Below are 20,808 nucleotides of genomic sequence, written 5' to 3' on the forward strand. Positions count from 1 at the left end.
AGACACTATGACCACGTTTCTTCCTGGTATCGTCCAGACGTCAGCATCTGTTGCACATTGTCTTCCCCAATTACCTCACTCAGGGCTTCCTTGACCGACTGAGGCATGTTTTTGGAGCTTCCAGCCACGAAAAAGTACCCTTGTTGATTAATCAGCAGATTCCTGAGCAGTTCCCCGCTCTCTTTGATCCTGTGCTGGACATATCTGGAAAAACACAGCGTCAAGTCAGTAATTGTGATCATTAGAACATTCTTGAGACTCACATCTTCTCCTCCTGATCCCTGGAGAATGCTGTTATGAGCTTCAGTAGACCAACTCCTTCCATCCTCTTCAGTTCCTCCTCACAATGGAAGTCTCCCTGGCGATTACGGCAACCGAAGAAGAGAACACTCATCGCAGTCAATTCTCTCGCCAACTTTACCTCCTTCTGCAGCAGGACACTTCGGAATGGAGCCAATCCCGTGCCTGGGCCCACCATAACCAGTGGTTTTGAGGCGTCAGCCGGCAATTTCAGTGTGCCCTTCTTCAGCCAGCCCACAATCTTGGTACCAATGGGCAGATTTTTAAGCCATGTTGAGCACAAACCTTGTCTAGGAGTCGCCAGGATGCTCCGATACTCAACCACAGCCACGAGTAACTGCAGTCTTCCCACCTCTGAACAGGAAGCGATGGAAAACGATCGGGGTTTGATGGGCTGGAATACTTCCATGAGAATCTCTAGAGTGAGACGAGAAGTCGCATGAGGAAAATCCTGTAGAACTTCTACAATTGTCCTTCTGGGTCTATTCGCGTAGGAGAAGAGATCCTCCTGGCCCGCTGGAGAGGAAAACTCAAGCAGTCTCTCGCGTTCCAAATCATTGAGGCAGTTTTTGGCCAAAAGAGCGAAGGCACGAGGGCGCGGAATGGCATTTAAATCCCAATACTGTGTGGCCAGAGATCTCAAGGAGATTGGAGCTCGTAAGCAGTCAGGAACTGGCATTTCTGGAAGAAGCAGACAAATTTCCGTTAAGATATTTACTAGGCAGAAACTCTTATTGATTGTCAAGACAAGAAAACTCGCTCTTTCGTAGGAAAATACTTTATTTATTCCCATTCTCTTCACATTCTGTCCTGCAGGATGTCATCGTCATCCTGTTCCCAGCCATCGTCATCCGAGAGGAACCTCCTCTTGGCCGTGGTGTTCATGTATCTGTGCAGCGTCCACTCAGTCTCCGTGGCATCGAGCTCATCCACAGTTCCCAACTGGACTCTGTAGAGACTCAGCTGGAATCTCGGCCCGCACTCTGTCAGCTCAATCTTCCCATTCACGCGCTGGTAGGTGTGATGCCGGAAGCAGATGAAATCGTCGTGATTGGCGAACGTCATGATTCGCCGGGAGTCTTCCTTGGGCACCGGAAAGAGATACTTGAGAATAGACATTGTCCGAAGCCCGAGAGTCGTCTTGAAGTTGTGGAAGATCAGCTGTGGCTTCTGCTCACTCATGGGCCCAATGTCCGGGATGTCGTGGCGCATGACAACTCCTGAGATGTTGAAGAAGGCCGTGGGCCCATGAGGAAGATGACAAACCACCAGATTGTCCGGAACTCCTCTCGTTTCGTGCACCACTATGAAATCCGTCACGTCATTCGCTCTGCAAGCGTGCACCATTTGCTTCATATCGTAATTGCCACGATTCATGCGCTGGGCGTTGGGAAAGACCAACCGGAGCTCCTTCACGAACATCTTCAGCCTCGGCGAAGGATCGCGAGAAGTTGTTATCATTATTTTGGGATCCTCACAGCCGGCATAGCGATATTCGTCATCCTGGGAGTTTGCTGTATTGGCTCCACCACTGACGCCTCCAATTTCAGCCGCGGCTGCTGGTCCAGAGTCACTCCACTTCAGCTTCTCCTGCAGCGAGAGAGCCTCTCTCTGAAGATCACCATGAATTGGGATATTTCCCTCGAGACTACGCTTCAAGCGCTCCTTCTTCTCCTGCAGCGCCTTGTGTTTCCCCTCCACAGACTTCCTGTACAGGTACTCCCGTCTCAATCGAGCCTGTCTCCTCAGCATTTTGAGAAATATCCCACAAAACTTTGTTGTTTTTGATCACAAAACACGTGCAGTCAATTGACAATGAACGATATCAAGAAATCCCGCGAGAGGCGCTGACAATAAATAAAAGGAAATTTCGAACTCACCGAAATCCACTTCCCGAATCTCAATCACAGTTTCTGGATGAAGAGGAAGATTGTGCTCCTGGAAGAGTCCGAAGAGCTGTCTCACACGATCCTCCCCGTTGCAGGGACGCAGAACTAGCACGTCGCCAGGTTGCCAAGCAATGGGATTGATCATTTTGAAGCTGATAAAGCGAACATCTTGGAAATGCTCTTCGTGAGTTATCCTCCTGTTTTCCTCTAGCACCAGTCTCACTGTAGGATTCTGTGAGTTCAGGAGGCTCTGAGAGGTGGCATATATATTGTCAGTCTCCTTCCGGACACTTGAATTGTTCTCCTTGTCTTCATCTATCGGCTCAACATTCCAACGAAATTGCCGTGGACTTTCTTCAAGTGGATTCTGACCTTCCGGGAGCGGCTGAATGGCCAGGATCTTCTCCCACAGCTGCTCCAACCATGGCATGTATGTTGCGCTTGGTCCCAAATCGTGTTGATCATCACAGAGCCCCACTGCCATGAGAGCCATTCCGCCGAGCTGCAACAGCCTCTTGTGCAGCTTCTTCGCCGCAAAATTGTACTTGACGTATCCGGAGTCCCCGAATCCCATAACGGCAAACTTCACTCCTTGCAGGGAGTCGCTGGGTAGTTTCTTTCGCAGCAGAAACCTCCAGAAACTCCGCATATTGTCAGGCTCATCGCCCTGGCCAGTGGTGGAGCAAACGAAGATAACGAGGCTCTCATCAACAAGATTTCTCACGTCGTACGAGTCCATCGGAAGTACTGGTCCATTGAAATAGAATCTCTTAGACTCCCTCCACACTTGCTCGGCGAAATCCTGGGCAGTCCCTGTCTCACTACCGTACAAAATCAGCAATTTCCTGGACATTGTGGAGCCTGACAATTTCAATGGTAAACACTAACCTAACTTTCATGGGCTGACTTTCGAATGTCAAATTTTCGAACTTCTGCATTTGAAAATGAACGGAAATATTGATGAAAATTTTTCTTGGGCTTTTCCAAATTTTATTTATTCTTTCTTATATCAATGTGCTCTTATTACATTTCATATTTGTATCCTATCTAAAATGTAACTATCATTAATATTCTTACAGTTACTTCATCATCTTTCATCTTCTTACAATCTATTTTTCCATCATCTTTTCTCCCCAAACTTCCTTCCCAAACCTCTTAAAAACCTACACAAATCCTCACCAAATATTCCATCTCCTTCGCTCAAACTCAATTCTCTGCTCTCAGAATTCTCAACTTCGCGTCAGCGGCAAATTTCACCCATTCATATTAATTAAGGTTGTATATTGTTTATTATATAAAACATACTCGACTTACTAACCACTTCTCATCAAACTATATTCACTTGCAAAAAGAGGAGTCGCAAATTGAACATTTCATGGTTTTATTCTTCCACTTTTGCTCATCTTTTCTCCTATAAAATAAATATTTCTCTCTACTCTTTTTTTTCACTTTCCGTTGATCGATATTCAATGTTCAGGATGATTTCTTCATAATATTCTTCTCCAAACACTTGAGTGATGATAATTCAAAGGACACATTTTGTCTGGCAAATTAAATTTTTATAATAAAAGTTATCTTCGATATCTCAATTATCCAAATAAACAATCCCAAAAAACCATGTTTCTAATGAGAAACACACGGAAAAACATTTTCAAAAAATATCTTTTCGTTGTCTGCTGCTGATATGCTATTGGAATGTAGAATAATTTGCCTTGAATATTTTCCATGCGTGAAATGAATTTCAATAGCGAAAGTGCGTGCGTGTGTCCTTTCTCTTCGATATTGGCTGGACCCTCGAAAATGATCATCGAGAAAATACAATGCCATCAAAAATCATCAAGTCCAAACCCCTTTTTTTTCGTCACTGCCAATGCAAGAAAAATCCTGCATTTTTCCTCAAAATCTCCCTTCGTTTCAACGGGATCAAAAGCACATATCGTATAAAAATATATCTTCATCCACAACGTATTTTTTTGTCCTTAAATTTCTGCAGTCTGATCTGATCTGCGCGCTAAACTCCGTCAAATCATACTCTCTTCCTCGTCGTAGTAATAAATTATGCAGCGTTTTTTTTTAGTGATAATATTTCTCCCCTTCATCGACTTTCCGCCCACAATTACTCACTCTTCATAGACTTCTTCTTCACTTTGCTCATGTACTTTTGTACAGATTTATATTTCCCCACAACAATCACCCCCAAATAATCCTTTTTCAGCGGCTTATTTTACACATTATAACTCTCTCTCTTGACCGTCCATTTTTAGCTTTGTTATCCTTGTATTTACATATTCCGTGATCTTTTTGGGAAACAGGTAATGCTTTATACTTCTTTTCTCTTCAGTAATGAAATGGATAATAATATTATACTTTGATTTGTTGATCTCCTTTCACACTTATTCACGGTTTTCCTCCGCATCTTTTTCTCACTTCTCAATCCACTCACTTTTATTTACAAAAGATTTTCAGACACAATCTTGTCTGCAGGTTACATTTTCTTTTATTACTTTGTCCTAATCTAATCTCTTCTCATCCTCGTTCGCAAATCTTGTCTTTAACAATATTGTGATTTCCAATATAGTTTTCTTTACTCTTTTTGAGGGGGAAATTACCGAATTTCTTTTTTCTCCATTTCTTATGAATTCTCAGGTCTTTTGTGAAAAAAATTTCGTTTCTCTTTGTTATTCAAAATTTCAGATATGATTAATTTTGGCATGACTGTATTTTCTTCAGCATGTTAAATACGTAACCGAAGACAAAATGACATTGATTTAAGTTATTCCGACCAACCAAAATACTCACACACAAAAAAAATCTAAGAGTTATTTTATAAGAAGCTAAGGGAAAAATAAATTAAAATATTAGCATTGCTGTATTGCCAAAGTTTGTCAATATTATGTATAAATGTTTTTTTTTAGAAATGTTAAAATAGGAAAAATTTTGTTTCTTTGCTTAATTTATAGCAGAAAGTGCGTGAAAATGTTTCAAAAAAGAAAACCACACACAAAAAATATTCGAAAAATATTGATATTTTGACGATAAAAGGAGTCTCGTGTGTATTTTTTCTATTTACCGTACTTTTTTCTTTTATCTTTTTTTTCTTTAACATATATCACACATTTCTCAATACCCATTTTCTCTTAAAAATCAATGCGCATTTCCCCCCGCATCGCAGCTTCTCCTCCTCTTCCTTTTTTTTGTTAAAACCTACAGTTTTGCTCCATTTCACTTCACGTATGCAAAGAAGATATTCCTTAAATTGATTAAATCCAAATTTTCTTACACAATACAAAGGGAATATTTTCAGTTTATTTTACATATACATTTTTTGTCCTTTTTCTCCAACCCTGCAAAATCTAACATTTCGCATTTCTCTTTACCCACGATTTTGGATAATCTTTCCAAAAAAGAAAAGCACAAAAACAATTCACTAAATAGAGAATTTCATAGAGATTATTCTATGGAATTTTCTTTACTTCTCACGAGACAAGAGTGTTTTTCTTCCCTTCTTTACTTTGATATACCGCGATCGTCACAAACAACCCGGAGAAGAGACTTTTCTCGAAAGGAAATGATGTTTTTTTCTTCTCTCTTGTTCTTTCTTCAGAAAATCATGCTTGAAAAACAAAAAAAAATCAAAGAATGTCTTCTCGTAAACTAATTAAAAAAAAATACCCTTGAACTCAAATCATTCTTTCGTCACTTTTGCATGTTTTTCTGGAAGGATTCCTTCGTGAGCGCGTGAGATTTATATATATAAAGGTATGTATAGCAAATTCTTACAAGTTATACAAGTTTCTTCTCATCTTCCCCGCATGTGGACAATGCCTGTCAAATTCCTATCTCTTGATCCTCTTGGTTGTTTGTGCTGCTGTGTCCTCAGTGTTGGGTTCGTCTCATTGTGTCTGATACTGTGGCATCGCCGTATACATAATCTGTGGCTGACTCGCGGTGGCCCCATTCGTGGCCGCCGTAACAGTCTGTACCGTGGGCACTCCCATGTACATCGTATTGGCCGGCTGGACCATGCGATATGCTGAAAACATATCTGCAAGTGTTAGCACATTATCACCATGCAATCTACAAAGGCACATTCCTATATCATTCGCCACTCTGCGCGTCCTCTTTCTCCCCCTATTTCCACCTCAAATATCATCACTTTCCTCCCTCTCTCTCTCTCTCTTTTTCTTTCTTTCTCCACGGCTCAAGAGCCATCGCGGCAGTGATTCTCAAACCTCTCTTCTCCCCACCTCAATGTGGGTCACAAGGTCAAGCACACATCTTTCAGTTTCTACATATCACTTCGCTCTCTTCACTCCAAATTCTATACACACAGCAGCAGCAACATTGGTGTGCCTTCCATCGCAATTTATCGCTCACCACACACACTCCAGCATTATTTATTTGGTCAATAAAATACTAATTCACTTTTATTCGCCTGTGATTTTCACGAAGGAGCACCCAAAAACCTACAAGGGTTCAACGCACAACTCGCATCAAAGTGCTGCATCGACACTACAAAAACTGGGCAAAAGTGATACAAATACAATGTTGCCTCGCTGTAACACAATCCCAAATGTTATTGCTCATATTCACAAAACTCCATTAGAATAGACTAAACATTGATAAATGTGCATAATTGTGATACTTTTTGAAATTGACCCCAATCTAGGCATTGCAATGTCGACACTATTTTGCCACTATTTCTGATGCGAATCACATTTTCACAAGTGTAAATACGATATGAAAAGGTATTTTTTTTTCATTGTACACTCCAGAATATAGTACTTTTCATTGGGTTGTGCGACAGAAGCGAAGTAATTCAATAATAATTTACCAACTGTCGTAAACAAAAATGCCAATTTCGCCAAATTAATCAATATCGATATAGAGAAAAGTAAAAGGGTTCAAAAATATCTGCATTATTGAACTCACTTCTGCACGGCATAATATCAGTCCTTTTCTTTCTTTCTTTTTTTTTAATATGAATATCTGCAGATGCATATAAAATTTGCTATTATACTACATTACGAAATGGCACGAAAGGAGGGAAGAAAATCAATTATTACATTTGAAATGCAATATGCAATGCTGCTAAAAATAATGAAGACTTGCGAAGTGAATGCAAATGACTTCCTCAGTCTGACAATGAGCTATGAGAGAGAATAAGAAGAGAGGTGTGAGAATCCCAGATGCGACTCCTACATACATTTTCTATAAATACATAGGCATAATAATATTTTAATTTTACTTTTTTTTTCTCGTTCACCGCCAAAACTTTTCCTCTCTATTGAAACGGCGCGTTTTGTCTAAGTTCAATTTTCTCCACTCAAATGAAGAATTTCATTATGAGCCAGTGTGTGAAAGTATTTTCGTGGAATTTTCCTTCTTTGTGTCTCGCTAAAATTATCTCAACCTTGGCACAAGGGGTTCACCAATCAACTCACAAAGTGTATCAAATATTAATCACAAATTCAAAATTCAATTAACAAGCTGAAATTGAAAGCAAAAGTATAAAAATGATGGGAAAAATGATGAAAAATATGAGTGTGAGAGCAAAAATTCACTTTTCTGACAAACCCCTCGGCTCATATTATTAACTATCTATACATCTTGACCTGCCGAGCCAACTCAACAATGTTACACTGCACAAATTGCAATTAAATATGAATTTCTCGGCTTTTCCATCAAATTTCTGCTATTCAACTCGCATGTTTGATCGACAAGCTACCAATGTTTTTTTCTTCTTCTTTCTCTTCTTCCACCTTTTCGCTCAAATTGATAAATTTTCTGTAAATTCTTCACCATAAGTTCATCATGCAAATATAATAAAAAAAAAGAAGAAATAAAACAACTCAAAACATTGTTAGGAACATGCAAAAGTGTGAAGAATTTCTCATAGTAACATCACTGAAAATTCACATTTTCCATACGCATTCTTCACTTTGCCTCTTCTCGTCTTCTCCTCTGAGCAAACTACCAAAAAGATCTACGAAATCAGGGACAAATTCTGAGCAAAACTTGACAAAGTAAGACACTACTGAGGTGGATAGTAATATGTACCTCCGGCTCCTTGCTGCGGACTCGTGTAGGCGTAGGGATAGTAGCCCTGTTGCATGTACTGCGCCGGCATCTGTGCCGCTGGATATCCCTGAAAAAGCAGTGAGAAGAAAGCATTAAAATCAATGTGTTTGTGTTTTTTACCAATTTTACGACCATCTTAAAAGCCTCATTTATCAATTAGTCCAAATTAGAAGGAAAAAGTTGATCATATCTCTTCTGTTTGCCACAAAGTTTCCTTCACCAGTTATTTATCAAGCAGAACAAGAAAGTTTCCCTCCGAGAGATGAGAAACAGAAACCAGCAAACTTTATAATATTTTTCCTATGCTTCCTCTCTCTCTCTCTACTCCAAAACATCTTTCAAGATGCTTTCTCCCCCCTTTCTCTCTCTCTCTCTCTCTGTGTCTCTGAGGGTAGTTTTGCTCCACTTTATCTCTCAAACATTAAACGTGCAATTATCATTTAATTAGAAAATATCGCATCTTCAGCACAGCCTCAATTATCTGCCATCTCATTCTCCGAAAGAAAGTAAATCCGGCACTCTTCGTATTAAACTATGCGATTCCAAAGAAGTAACTCGATAGACGAGAAAATTACAACAAGTGACGCTTACACTTCTCCTTATACGACATAATTGTGGTGAAGACAGCGAAAGACCCTTAATAAGAAGTCTTATCAGCTGTGGCCATTCAAACACACACACACACACACACACAGTCTTGATCACACTCATACACACACACATTCATTGACCAGAGACGCAGTGCGACTTGCTATTCCGCCATCAAACGGCAAATTAATCTAAAACATGGCTAATCGCATTCTCATGAACGTTCAGCGATGGAGAAAACGTCTCCAACTGAATTACTGTATTTTCGGCATAACAACATTCTAAGGTCATTCGCGTGCATGAATAAATTCCCTGTCACCGTATGATTTTACCAAAAAGATATCGACCAGCGGATGAGAAGTCATTCCGCGGACGAGTTTCTGCCCAAATGCCCTCTTCTCTCCCTCCGCCCCCTCAAACTCTCTCCCTCCCTCTCTCCCTCTCTCTCTCTCTCTCTCTCTCTCTCTCTATGTGGAGCAAAATACAAGTTCTGTGAATTGATTTATATCCGACAGGTAGAAGAAGAGGAGAAAAAGATATAAACACGCAATTATACATAATTAAAGAATATATGTTTCAAAATTCTCACTGAGTAGCAAGCAAACCCACAAATTTATCTCTTTTCCCTCATATGTACCTCTTCTCTTGCTCACTTGACCTCTTCAATGCGACCATCAACTGAACACACACACACGAAGTGATAAATTTTTCCATTGTGACACTTTCCCCCCAAAAAGGAATAATTTTCAAATTTCTCACATCGCCACAACTATGTAGCAAAAATGTCTGCAACACACAAGTGCTAATTCGCAATGAACTTGATGCGTTTCGCAAGAAGAGACCATCTCTTCAGCGTGATTTGCACTTTGCAGTGATTAGGTTTTCAAATTTCCTTGTTTTCACACCCATTCAGCATGAGTCAGTGGGATGGAAAGTAACAACAAATTAAACGGCAAGATTATTTGTAGATACAAATCTGCCATAAAGACTGTCTGATAAAGTGTTTAAAAAGAATACAGTCATTATAAAGACTATGAAGAGATTTCAATTAGTATTTTGTGCATTTTTCAAATGCCAAATTACAACAAGTGCCTAAAGTGCGAATTGCATTTCAAAATCATGTGGTTCAATCGCACAGGGAAATAGAAAAAGAACCAACACAGCTTAAAGTCTTAAGGAGTAGTCAAGATAAGACCACCATGTAAACATTCCGCGTTTCACAAGAGCACACAGTTTATTGTTGGAAATTTCGATATGAAATGAGAAAAAGCAATAAAAGTGGAGGAATTATTAAGTACTCTTCTCGCAACTCTTTCACAGCATTAGAATCGTGAATTTCATGATTCACACAGATCGCCAAACATCGTTTTTTTCTTTCTTTCTTATGAATCATCTTTCAATAATATTTCGTGAAAATTTAAAAATTTCCATTCCACTCACGTCATCAACAAAACATTTTTATTGGTCTTTAAGAGAATCTAAAAAGCGAAGTCATTTAGTTTTTTTTCCACAGAAAACACAATTTTAGTGTCATCGCGGAAAACCGTATGTTTTGAAACTTTATCTGAAACTTTCGATCACACCCTGGGAAAGTTTCAATGCTTCACATTCACTGTTTATCGCGATGGTCTTCATCTGCAGAAATAAAATCATGAGCAATGGGATAAACAATAAGCAAGGCATCGGATGGTGTCCGAGAGGCCCGAATAAACACAATCATGCATCAAAAGTGGGGTTCTTAATCATCGACGCGCGAGCTTTTTTTTCGGCAAAAAAGAAAACACACCATTACTGGACCATTGGCGGTCCGAGAGCGCGCTCGAGAGAGCGGGAGGAGAGCAAGAGTTGGAGTTCGATGACACCTTTTCCTCTAATATACACAGCATAATGTGTGTATATATTTATTGGGGATATTCAGGCAACGGTAAATTGGTCCAATTTGGACGCTCTCGCGCCGAGTCGGGATGCAACTTACCGGCTGGTACCAGTAGCCCATTTGCTGATACGAGTAGGGGTACTGGGCGCCCTGCGGTTGCACCGGCTGCGCCTGACTGGATGGCTGGGCGTTGCTGGTGGCGTCGCCGCCGTTCTCCTTGCCCCAGAAGCACTTCACCGCCTGTCCGTTGATCTCGGTGTTGTGGGTCGCCTCGATGGCATGCGTGGCAGCTTCCTTGCTGGTGAACTTGATGAAGGCGTAGCCCTTGTCCTTGAACACCCGCACATCCTGTATGGCGCCGAACTGACCGAAGTGCTTGTGCACCAGATCCTCCGTGATCATGTTCGCCGCAAAGCCGCCACAGTACACGGTGGTGTTCGTGGGGCTCGTCTGATTGTAAATCTCCTCGTACGAGGGCTTCCCACCCTTCACGCCCTTGCTGTTCTCGCGCGGCGGCGGCGGCTTGCGGGTGCTCCAGTTGGTGCGAATGGACCTGGACCCCAGCCACTGTCCATTCATCGACTGTATGGCATTCTCCGCCTCAGCCTTCTTCACGAACGACACGAATGCGTAGCCCTTGGACTTGAGCGTTTGTGGGTCACGCACGATGCGACAGTTGGAAATTTCACCGAACGGCGCGAACGCCTCCCTCAGCGTCTCCGTCTCAATCTCCGGGCTCAGGTCGCCCACGAAGATGTGGTGGTGCGAACTGGTGTCCGCCTTGGGCTGATTACCCGGACTCGTGGCCCAATTCACCTTCATCTCCTTGTCCAGGAAGTGGCGCTTATTCATCGCTGTCAGCGCCGTGCTGGCCGACTGGTGATTAATGAACTCAATGAAGGCATAAGGATCGTTGCCCGGCTCACGGATGATCTTGCAGTTCTTCACGGGACCAATCTGACCGAAGAGCGACCACAGCAGGTCCTCAGAGACCGAATTGTCCAGGTTGCCCACGTACAGGGTCTTGGGCTGCGACTCGTCGCCCATCTTTGTCAACCTGAATGTCTCCGCCCCGCCAAGCTCAGGACTCTATCGCAAGTCTACCGCAGCTCCTGGCGCACTGCACACGACTGGGATGACACGGGTGGGCGGTTGGGGGGTGGGTGGTGTGCAAATGTGGAACAAAAATGCGTGAAAAAAGGTCCGTACGCCCCTGCTTTCGCCGACCCAACACTCCCGACTCCACTGGAGAAGCGCACCCAAAGTGTCCGGAAAGATCCTCTCTCAGCGCACTGGGATTCGTCTCTACCATACAAATACCTACACCACGCACTTTGTCGACACCTTTGCCACGCGTTTCAGCACTTTTCTTCACCTATTTTCACTTATTTTGCAGGAAAATCACGAATAAAGTCACTAGGCGTCTATGACATGACATCTGACATTGCCAATATGGCGGACACAGGAGTCATCCTCTCTTTCCCGATGCCAGCGACGCCATCGACCGGAGACATTTTCAGCGCGTCACCCGGCAGACCGCGCCCTCCATTCAGCACTTTCCAGTCCGAGGCGCGAACTCAAATTGCTACCCAAAGATGATTTCATCTTTTGCCAATTTATTGCCGATTTCAGATAAATTCCGAGGGAAACACCAAAGAAAATGTAGAGCATCAAGTGAGAAAACGGAAAATGTTCAAATGCAACAGAGATTTATTGTCAAATAGCCTTTTGGGGAGGATAAATTTCCCGGCACATCATCAGATACCATTTGCGTACTGCTTATGAGTGGGCTAACGGTTTCCGCCTAGGCTGACTCAACCGGGTTGTTATTCAGCGCGTCACTCCAAATGGCTGTGGGCGCCAGAGCGAGAGAGAGCAAGCAGTTTGTGTGTCATCAGAAAGAGAGCCAGAGGGCAGTTCTGCCGTAATTTCATCATAGCCGAAATATCTTCCCCTCTTGCGTGCACTTTTCCTCGCCAGTTGGCAAGTGGAAAGCCAGTCATGTTGATCTTCTTGGCGTCCCAATGGTGATATCCCACTCTCGAGGTAAGGTAAGATGTGTCGTCATGTGGGAATTTCCTCCACACATACGCACACACACTCGCGTGGTGAACAAAAGAAAGTTTCGCCGTGCACTTCCTGCACTCCATCTCTGATGTATTATTGTGTGTTCAGCCATGGACAGGATGGAAGTGAGCGAGACGCACGCCAGAGTCATCATTCACATCGACATCGACTGCTTCTACGCCCAGGTGGAGGAGCTGCGGGATCCGGAGCTGCGTGGGAAGCCTCTTGGCATCCAGCAGAAGAACTTAGTGGTGACGTGCAATTACCCGGCCCGCGAGCGCGGCGTGGACAAGCTGATGCCCATGCAGGAAGCGCTGCGACGCTGTCCTGAGCTGGTGTTGGTGCGCGGCGAGGATCTCACGCCGTACAGACAGATGAGCGCCCGCATCTTTGAAGTGCTGCAGAAGTTCACGCCCTGCGTGGAGAAATTGGGCATGGACGAGAACTGGATGGACGTGACACGCCAGGTGGAGTACCGCCTCGGCACCCTGACCATGACAGACGACCCGGAGGTGGTGGGCTGTGTGTGCCCCGAGGGCGAGTCGCTCTCGTGTGCCTGTGGCTGTGATAGACGCCTGGCGGCGGGCAGTGCGCTAGCGCGCGAGATCCGCGACGCGCTGCACTCGGAGTTGGGCATCACCAGCTGCGCCGGGGTGGCGCACAACAAACTCCTGGCCAAGTTGGTGGGCAGTGTGAACAAGCCCAACAACCAGACAGTATTGGTGCCTCACTGCGCCGCCACGTTCCTCGCGGATCTCGAGAAGGTGCGCCGCGTGACTGGCGTAGGTCAGAAGACAGAAGCCCTACTGGCTGACATTGGCATCCGGACGGTCAGGGAGCTGCAAGACGTGGATCTGGAGCGGTTGCAGCGAAAGTTTGGCCACGAGACGGCGACAAAGCTGAAAGATTTGAGTCTCGGGCGGGACAACATGCCCGTGAGACCGTCCGGGCGGCCCAAGACCATTGGCTTGGAGGACTCCTGCCGCACGATTTCGGTGAAGCAGGACGTCGAGGAGAAGTTCAATGTGTTGCTGGTGCGACTAGTGAATCAGGTGGTTGACGACGGACGGATTCCCATTGCGATCAAGATGACACTGAGAAAGTTCGATCCAACCAAGAAGACTAGCCACCGCGAGACGAAGCAGGCCAACATTTTGCCGTCGCTCTTCAGATTGCGCCCGGAAGGGAAGGTGAATCTCGTGCAGGGTGGACACGAGAAGCTCCTTAAGATCGTCATGCGCCTGTTCGAGCGCATCATTGACCTCAAGCAGCCTTTCAACATCACCCTTCTGGGGCTGGCCTTCTCCAAGTTCCAAGAGCGCAAGTTCGGCTCCTGCTCCATTGCCAACTTCCTCATCAAGAAGTCCGACCTCGAGGTGCAGTCCATCACGAGTCTGACCAGCGACGGACTCACCATTCCGGCGGCGCCAAGTCGCGAAACATTCCGACGCTACGTCAACGCATCGCCCGTGGCGATGGAGAATGACACATTCTCAGACGCCTCCGTGGCGTCGGATGTGTCATCGGAGCCCGAGCTGGAGCCCTCGCCCAAGAAGACGCGCATCGGGCTGTTGATACCCAAGAGGCCCTGCCACCCGCGCCACGAGTCCATGGACACGTCCTCGCCCAGCAAGCTGAGAGTGGCCGACCTGAGGCTGAACTCCCTCGACTCACCGCCGGCCAGCTCACTCGCGGACGCTCCGCCGGCCAGCCAGAGCGCCGAGTCGCTGCCCAACTGCGTGGATCCACAGGTAATCTCTCACGCGATGCGCCATTTGAAGGGATTAATCATTTAGCAGGTCGTGTTCTGCAGTAACTGTCGCGCGTTCGTCCCCAAGAAGGGACTAATTAGTCCATGTTATCTATTTATTAAACCACGTGAATTGTCTTACTCCAAATTACTCTGTAGATTAACATTTTTTGTATAATTCGACTAAACCAAGAAATTCCCTAGAATTTATCGGTTGTACAAACGAAGAATAAAACAAAAAAAACGTTATTTTACGTGTTTCCTCGACTTAAAAATCGGGAATGTAAAATCGTAACACCTTGAAATTGAATTTATTAGTATTATTTTACGGGGGATCCTGTGTGAAAGGATAAACTGTGAATATTGATGGGAGAATTCCTTTGAGTCTCACAGAGTGTGCGAAAATTGCTAATTCTCACATGAATTCCACTCACGCACTTTCCTGCCACTGTAGGTCTTCAAAGCACTGCCGCCAGACGTTCAGGGTGAACTGATAGCGACATGGACGAATCCTGCCCACGCTCCAGCCACGTCCTCCTCCACCAAGAGCACCTGCACCACCGGAAACACCCTCCACAGATACTTCATCACCAACAAATAGAGTCTCGCACGTAGGACAAATTGCTCTTATTCTATAGACCACATTTCTATGTATTTCATTCGAGCATCTCTCTACACATCTTGCGCCCCTCCTTGCACTGACCCTTGTCAATCACATCGAGGTCCTACTTTCACACTACTTCTCATTCTTCTGTTTTATACTTTAGACATTAATTTCTTGGTGTGTTTTATTTTTTCTTTCATGTTTTGTAGAATACTTCAAATTTTTTTTTTGTAAAGAGGATTTTTTCAACAGTAATTTATACATTTAAATATATCCATAAAGGAGTTAACAACAATAAAAACAAAAAAAAAACCACTTCTTTTAGAAAGGCTATAAAGGTAGAAAAGGAAGGAAAAAAAACAAAAATTTACATTGAAAACATCCCCTTTCTCTACTCTCCACCCGTTCACCAACCCCCCTCATCAATCGCCCTCTTACGCTACATTTGACCCTCTTCTTTCACGTTTCTTCACTAAAATTTACGCTACACTGTGTGTTCAATATTTAGTTTGTTGAGACGAGAAAAGGACATGAAGGCAGAAAAAGTGAGATTTCTCTTGTTCTGTTCACCCTGGGCTATTTTTCTATAGAGCTGGAGCTGAGCCTACGCACTCTCCTTGGGCAGACTGATGGCCCAGCCGAGGACGCGCCGGTCGAAGCCACAGGAGTAGAGATTGCAGCTCGTATTTGGTTCCTCAGGCGCCCAGCAAACGGACGACACCATCCGCCGGTGACCCTGTGCAGAGAGAGAGGAGACAGAAGCACACGCATTTTTAATGTCTTTCGCATCCCTTTTTCCTCCATTGTTACAAAATCTTTTTTGATATTTGATTTTTCCACGAGTTTTTTTTTACATTGTAGAACAAAATGAAACGAATTGTAATTTAATAAAGGCAAAAGGTATTGGTTTTCGAAGCATTATGTCTCTGTGATTTCTCAACTCGCTCTTCTCTTTCTCTCTCTCTTCAATAAAACACACGCGACCTGAGATGCTCAGCAATCAATCACCAAATTCCGCAAAGGTCATCACAGAAAATCGATTGCACGAGCGAGTTCGTGAAGGTCAGCGCACTATCAATTTCACTGGCAATTCCTGAGAATCAAGTTTAGCAAAGGATTTATCAGTTAAACTCACCTGTCGACTAGTTCTTGGCAATCTGGCCACGCGCTGTCCATTGAGATCGAAGAGGCGAATGTGACGATTGTCATGCGGGATGGCGATGACTCCGTTGGGCGAAACGGCCAGTCTGTTCACCGCCGAGTCCGTCCGGATGGTGGTCAAGGCGGATCGCATGTTGCGCAATTCCCACACCTTCACTGTGCGATCATCAGAGCCGGACACCACCTTGTCATCGCGCGTGAACACCGTGGACGTGACACTCTCCGTGTGGCCCTGGAACACAGACACTGCCGGGATTTGCTCCCTGAAGTCCCACAGGCGGAATGTGCTGTCCCTGGACGCCGTGACCACGAGTCGCTGTGTCTGATGAGCACACGCGTGCGTCAGCTCGTGATCGTGCCCCGTGAGCGGCTGCAGCGGCTCCTTCGTCTCCACATCCCAGAGAATGGCGCTCCTGTCCCAGCTCGCCGTGATGATCTGATCGCCGCCGGGCAGCCAGTCAGCCGCCACGATAACTGAAGTGTGACCGCCGGGCCCGGAGAACTCACACACGGGCGTTCTAAGTACATCAACACGATCCCTCTCCTCCACGGGCTCCTCGTCCTCATCCAACTCCTCCTCGGACGAGTGACCCTTGCGCGTGGGCACCTCCCAGTTCACGGCCGCCTGCCAGATGTGCGCTGTGCCGTCGCCGCTGCCCGTGAGCACGAGATCGCGGCTCTGGTGGAACTTCAGGCTGTTCACTGAGCCGCCATGGCCCTGATACTGCAGCAGACAGCGTCCGCTGTCCACGCCCCAGATGCACGCCGTGTGGTCAGCGGAGGCTGTGCCGATGATGGGCTGTCCACCTTTGGCCGCCACCTGCCACACCCCATCCTTGTGACCACAGTAATCCCTCACTATGCTGCACACAACGCTCTGCGCCTTGAAGCTGGACACGATCTTGCTGGTCTGCGCCCTCAGCTTGTGACTCGCCTTCACCTTGCTCCCCGCCACGGCGCCGAACTTCGCCTTCAAGCTCTTCCCCGTGGCCAGATCGCTGTCCAGCAACTCTCCGCCTGGACTCCTCTCAGCACCTGCGCCTTCGCCTCCTCTCGCCCCCATAGCGTCCAGCTTTTCCTGCACTGCAAAGCAATCGACAAAATTAATCTCGTCCTTCACATAGCGCCCAAGGACGCGCGACTCACGGCTCAGGTTCTCCAGGTAGAGCGCCTCGAACTCCTTCTCAATCTGCGAGAAGAGCTGGTGAAGGCGCGCCCGAAACGGTGCATCGTCCGTGGGTAGAATGTCCTCCGCGAGACTGGACAGCCGAGGGCTCCGCTTTGACTTCACGCCCGTCTTACTTGAGTTCTCAAAGGGCATTTTCCACAAATTTTCTCATTTGCCAGAAAATCCCTGTCTTCGCTGTTTTCTTGCTCGCACTGACAACTGACGGCGGCGCCACAGGCGAGAGGTACCAGAAACTTCAATGCAGCATATGCTTCTCTGCCTTCTCCCCAGCGAAGCGTCAGCTGGCGGCGGTGTGTTTGTTTGTGGTGTCAATTTTGCAAAATTTAGCCAAAAAGAAAGTCTAGAAATGATCTAAGATGATGGAACAACATAACTAGAAGTGAAATACCGTGGAAATTCATCACTCATTGTGCGTAGAGAGTGGATTTAGGGACGGAAGCCATTCGTAGAGTGCATCCACCCTGTGACGTGTGCTTTCCAGTGACGTGATTGGAAGGGCACACGCACGTTCCAGTAGCAAGATGGCGGGTGAGTCACGCAATCGCTGCTGAAAATCACGGAAAATCCCCTTAAAAGCCCCCAATTTCCACATTTTGTCTTTACAGAGTTGTTCGACAAGTATGTCTGCACAAATTGCCAGGAGGATATTCAGGGAATTCGTGTCCACTGCTCAGAGTGCACAGACTTCGAGCTCTGTCTGCAGGTAAGCACCCAGCTGGCGTTGCTCACCGATCAATAACCCACACATTGGTACTGGATTTCCAGGGTTTGCATGGGACTAATTTGAATTTATTGATTTGCAGTGCTTCGCCGCAGGAGCAGAAATTGGACCCCACAGAAATGATCACAACTACCAATTCATGGACACGGGAGCGCTTTCAATTTACAGGGGAAAGGGTGGATGGTCGGCGCGCGAGGAAGTGCATTTGCTGAATGCCATCGAGCAGTTTGGCTATGGAAATTGGGAGGACATAAGCAAGCACATAGAAACTAGGAGTCCGGAGGAGGCGAAGGAAGAGTATGTCAGTCACTTTTTGATTGGCACGATTGGGCGACACACTTGGCAGTATGCGCTGGATAATCAGAGGCCCCACCTGATGGACCACACGTCTTCGGAAGACAACGGACCACTCAGTCAGCTGGTGACTCAACGTCTTCCGCCGATCGACGTTCAGCCGGACGAATCGGCACAGCTGGGCTACATGCCCAATCGCGATGACTTCGAGCGGGAGTACGACACGGCGGCGGAACAGCTTGTGTCCTCCCTCTCGCTGAGCGTCGACGACGAAGAGACTGACATTGTCCTGAAGCTGGCACAGGTGGACATTTACACCCGACGACTGAGAGAGCGCGCTCGTCGGAAGCGCCTCGTGCGAGATTACCAACTCGTGGCGAACTTCTTCAGAGGTACGCTGCGAAGGACACGATATTCACGGGAACAGCGAGAAATGCGCGATCGCTTTCGTGTCTTTGCCCAATTCTACACTGCCCATGAATTCGAGCGCCTCTTGAGTTCTCTGGATCGCGAGAAGGCGCTCAGGATTCGACTGAGTGAGCTGCACAGGTATCGATGGAATGGACTGACGAACATGGACGAGTGTGTTCACTTTGAGCAGCACGCAGCTGTGGCGCCCCACAGAAACACCGGTCCGTATGGCCACGGACGCACGGTAAGGCTGCTCTGCATCACACCAACTCTTCCCCCTTTTAGTAGCAATGTTCTGGAAGTATTCTCAATTTTGGCCCATTTATGTGGGGTGAAATTGAGAGTTTTTCGGATGAAAAGTTTAATTCACGTGATTTTTTTTGTGTGTTTGGAAAATGCGTGAATTGATCATGTTATTGGTCACTTTTCTGTTCAACTTTTCGTGTCACCAGTAAACCTTCTCATCGTTACAAATACTATTTGCAACTCACGGACACACTTTCATCCTCCACTCTAAGTAGTTTATTTATTTTTTTTCTATTTTCCTTGATGTCTGTTGTAGATCCACATAAGAACAAAAGCTATCAAATATGTACTGAGAAACCCAATCATTTGTCTCACTAATCCCATATTTTTATGAACATGTTTAGGACCCAATAATCTATGTTGTGTTTCTCATTTCTTTGGTGTTCAATGGAACATTTTAGTTCTCTGATGTTCAGGGATTTTTCGTGCTGGAAAATGAACTAAATTTCAACTAATATTCACAATTTGGGAGAAAATATCAACAATGCCGAACCTTATTATTAATCACGAAAAGTTGAATAGCGAATTGAAAGGAGATTAGATTTAGTTGCTATCTAATATTGTGATTTTTTCTCCCGAATGTGATTTATAGTTGGCGTGCATAATTGGACCGAATGGTCAGAGAATTCCCGGTTGTATAAGGCAATGTCTTACAGGACAACCGGTCAGCTTCCGAGCGTCAACAGGCATTGTCGTTACACTTGCCGCAAATAAGAAAAGGGTGAGTTGGATCTCTTGGGCGCACTATTTGGCGTCTGAATTTGACCATTTGTGGGCTTTTTCTTCTTCTGCAGAGAAAGCGCCGCAGTCGCAAGCTCAAGTTCCACCGTCCCAAAGTCCATGCACCACATCGGCGACCCGGCCTCCTCCGACGCCTCATCGCTCAACAGAAGCTCCTTGGATAGCTGTCGGGGAGCGGCGGTGTCCGTCGCCGGCGGAAGCCGCCAGGGTCAGCCGGCGGGAGCGCCAGCAACGGCGCCGGAGCCACTGAGCTCGCAACCGGGAGGCAATCTTCTGTCGTCGAATGAGCTGAAGCTGTGCGCCACTCTCAACCTGCCACCCACGCGATACATAACACTCAAGACTGTTTTACTGAGTGGAGCGTCTCGTGCCATCGACGCAAAGGTCTCACCGCTGGAGAACTGCGTCCGGGAGTATCTCATGAAGGCAGGATGGCTCTCCAGTGGACAGTAGGATGGGCGCGGATACGTTATTCGCTCATTTCCATCGTAAGCTAGTTTTATACGTGTACCTATATTGCGAAATTCTCACGTAAAATCCCGTAAATCTAACTAAATTCGTGGTGAAGATGAAGATGATGTTGTGACGATGTGTATTTTGATGAGAGGACTGATGGGAGATTTAGATAGGTGGCATGTGAGCTTAGTGGATAGGTGAATTATGAAGCCCTATCCCACGGAAAGCTCTATAATATGTCTATGTAATTTATTCTCAACGTAGAACGTCTTATAGGTGTAACCTCGATGAGAAAAATAAAGTGATTTATTGAAATGGAAAAATATGAAAATCTTTCTTCTTTTGCAAGGGAGAAAAGGATTTCTTAGACGCAC

General features: G+C 45.6%; 6 protein-coding genes across 10 annotated transcripts; 2 read left to right on the forward strand and 4 right to left on the reverse strand.

Annotated features, from left to right (window-relative positions):
• Positions 1-5: 5 nt before the first annotated feature.
• On the reverse strand, positions 6-3,081 carry LOC132258660 (NADPH-dependent diflavin oxidoreductase 1). The gene is made up of 3 exons (XM_059756059.1): positions 2,181-3,081; positions 264-981; positions 6-204 (listed from the first exon to the last, which is right to left on the reverse strand). Exons 1-3 carry the CDS (start codon positions 3,040-3,042, stop codon positions 6-8), a joined length of 1,779 nt encoding a protein of 592 aa, XP_059612042.1. The 5' UTR covers positions 3,043-3,081.
• Positions 1,072-2,136, reverse strand: LOC132258665 (U3 small nucleolar ribonucleoprotein protein IMP4). The gene has a single exon (XM_059756069.1). The coding sequence runs from the start codon at positions 2,050-2,052 to the stop codon at positions 1,099-1,101; it is 954 nt and encodes a 317-aa protein (XP_059612052.1). The 5' UTR covers positions 2,053-2,136; the 3' UTR covers positions 1,072-1,098.
• A 207-nt stretch (positions 3,082-3,288) lies between the features above and the next one.
• Positions 3,289-12,221, reverse strand: LOC132257565 (nucleolysin TIAR). 2 transcript variants are annotated; one of them, XM_059754534.1, is made up of 3 exons: positions 10,834-12,221; positions 8,250-8,337; positions 3,289-6,222 (listed from the first exon to the last, which is right to left on the reverse strand). In XM_059754534.1, exons 1-3 carry the CDS (start codon positions 11,779-11,781, stop codon positions 6,083-6,085), a joined length of 1,176 nt encoding a protein of 391 aa, XP_059610517.1. In that variant the 5' UTR covers positions 11,782-12,221; the 3' UTR covers positions 3,289-6,082. The 2 variants fall into 2 exon arrangements, with proteins under 2 accessions (XP_059610517.1, XP_059610516.1); XM_059754533.1 differs by having other exon boundaries at positions 3,289-6,234.
• A 326-nt stretch (positions 12,222-12,547) lies between these two features.
• Positions 12,548-15,862, forward strand: LOC132257544 (DNA polymerase iota). 3 transcript variants are annotated; one of them, XM_059754507.1, is made up of 4 exons: positions 12,548-12,780; positions 12,910-14,552; positions 15,006-15,162; positions 15,746-15,862. In XM_059754507.1, exons 1-3 carry the CDS (start codon positions 12,759-12,761, stop codon positions 15,150-15,152), a joined length of 1,812 nt encoding a protein of 603 aa, XP_059610490.1. In that variant the 5' UTR covers positions 12,548-12,758; the 3' UTR covers positions 15,153-15,162; positions 15,746-15,862. The 3 variants fall into 3 exon arrangements, with proteins under 3 accessions (XP_059610490.1, XP_059610491.1, XP_059610492.1); XM_059754508.1 differs by having other exon boundaries at positions 15,664-15,767; XM_059754509.1 differs by lacking the exon at positions 15,006-15,162 and having other exon boundaries at positions 15,746-15,826.
• On the reverse strand, positions 15,760-17,717 carry LOC132257561 (WD repeat-containing protein 37). Its single transcript, XM_059754529.1, has 3 exons — positions 17,463-17,717; positions 16,291-17,399; positions 15,760-15,891 (listed from the first exon to the last, which is right to left on the reverse strand). Exons 1-3 carry the CDS (start codon positions 17,635-17,637, stop codon positions 15,760-15,762), a joined length of 1,416 nt encoding a protein of 471 aa, XP_059610512.1. The 5' UTR covers positions 17,638-17,717.
• Positions 17,718-17,758: 41 nt separating this feature from the next.
• LOC132257559 (transcriptional adapter 2B) lies at positions 17,759-20,757 on the forward strand. Of its 2 annotated transcripts, none has more exons than XM_059754524.1 (5): positions 17,759-18,033; positions 18,111-18,208; positions 18,309-19,175; positions 19,894-19,958; positions 20,032-20,757. In XM_059754524.1, the coding sequence occupies exons 1-5, from the start codon at positions 18,027-18,029 to the stop codon at positions 20,429-20,431; spliced, it is 1,437 nt and encodes a 478-aa protein (XP_059610507.1). In that variant the 5' UTR covers positions 17,759-18,026; the 3' UTR covers positions 20,432-20,757. The 2 variants fall into 2 exon arrangements, with proteins under 2 accessions (XP_059610507.1, XP_059610508.1); XM_059754525.1 differs by having other exon boundaries at positions 19,830-19,958; positions 20,032-20,246.
• Positions 20,758-20,808: the final 51 nt, after the last annotated feature.

This window comes from Phlebotomus argentipes, unplaced genomic scaffold, assembly GCF_947086385.1.
Source record: "Phlebotomus argentipes unplaced genomic scaffold, Phlebotomus argentipes genome assembly scaffold_4, whole genome shotgun sequence".
NCBI classification, from domain to species: domain Eukaryota; kingdom Metazoa; phylum Arthropoda; class Insecta; order Diptera; family Psychodidae; genus Phlebotomus; species Phlebotomus argentipes.

What these genes read in the sequence shown, in the direction of transcription:
- LOC132257559 (XM_059754524.1), top strand. An exon ending in ACTTCGAGCTCTGTCTGCAG is followed by an intron (nt 18,209 to 18,308) that starts GTAAGCACCCAG and finishes ATTGATTTGCAG; the next exon opens with TGCTTCGCCGCAGGAGCAGA. An exon ending in TTGCCGCAAATAAGAAAAGG is followed by an intron (nt 19,959 to 20,031) that starts GTGAGTTGGATC and finishes CTTCTTCTGCAG; the next exon opens with AGAAAGCGCCGCAGTCGCAA.
- LOC132258665 (XM_059756069.1), bottom strand. Translation starts at nt 2,052, where the DNA reads ATGCTGAGGAGACAGGCTCGATTGAGACGGGAGTACCTGTACAGGAAG.
- LOC132257544 (XM_059754507.1), top strand. Translation starts at nt 12,759, where the DNA reads ATGGTGATATCCCACTCTCGAG. An exon ending in GGTGATATCCCACTCTCGAG is followed by an intron (nt 12,781 to 12,909) that starts GTAAGGTAAGAT and finishes TTGTGTGTTCAG; the next exon opens with CCATGGACAGGATGGAAGTG. An exon ending in CCAACTGCGTGGATCCACAG is followed by an intron (nt 14,553 to 15,005) that starts GTAATCTCTCAC and finishes CTGCCACTGTAG; the next exon opens with GTCTTCAAAGCACTGCCGCC.
- LOC132258660 (XM_059756059.1), bottom strand. Translation starts at nt 3,042, where the DNA reads ATGTCCAGGAAATTGCTGATTTTGTACGGTAGTGAGACAGGGACTGCC. An exon ending in GATTCGGGAAGTGGATTTCG is followed by an intron (nt 982 to 2,180) that starts GTGAGTTCGAAA and finishes TGCTTCTTCCAG; the next exon opens with AAATGCCAGTTCCTGACTGC. An exon ending in AGGGATCAGGAGGAGAAGAT is followed by an intron (nt 205 to 263) that starts GTGAGTCTCAAG and finishes GTGTTTTTCCAG; the next exon opens with ATATGTCCAGCACAGGATCA.
- LOC132257565 (XM_059754533.1), bottom strand. Translation starts at nt 11,781, where the DNA reads ATGGGCGACGAGTCGCAGCCCAAGACCCTGTACGTGGGCAACCTGGAC. An exon ending in TGGGCTACTGGTACCAGCCG is followed by an intron (nt 8,338 to 10,833) that starts GTAAGTTGCATC and finishes CTGCTTTTTCAG; the next exon opens with GGATATCCAGCGGCACAGAT. An exon ending in TCCGCAGCAAGGAGCCGGAG is followed by an intron (nt 6,235 to 8,249) that starts GTACATATTACT and finishes TAACACTTGCAG; the next exon opens with ATATGTTTTCAGCATATCGC.
- LOC132257561 (XM_059754529.1), bottom strand. Translation starts at nt 17,637, where the DNA reads ATGCCCTTTGAGAACTCAAGTAAGACGGGCGTGAAGTCAAAGCGGAGC. An exon ending in CTACCTGGAGAACCTGAGCC is followed by an intron (nt 17,400 to 17,462) that starts GTGAGTCGCGCG and finishes ATTGCTTTGCAG; the next exon opens with TGCAGGAAAAGCTGGACGCT. An exon ending in TGCCAAGAACTAGTCGACAG is followed by an intron (nt 15,892 to 16,290) that starts GTGAGTTTAACT and finishes CTCTCTGCACAG; the next exon opens with GGTCACCGGCGGATGGTGTC.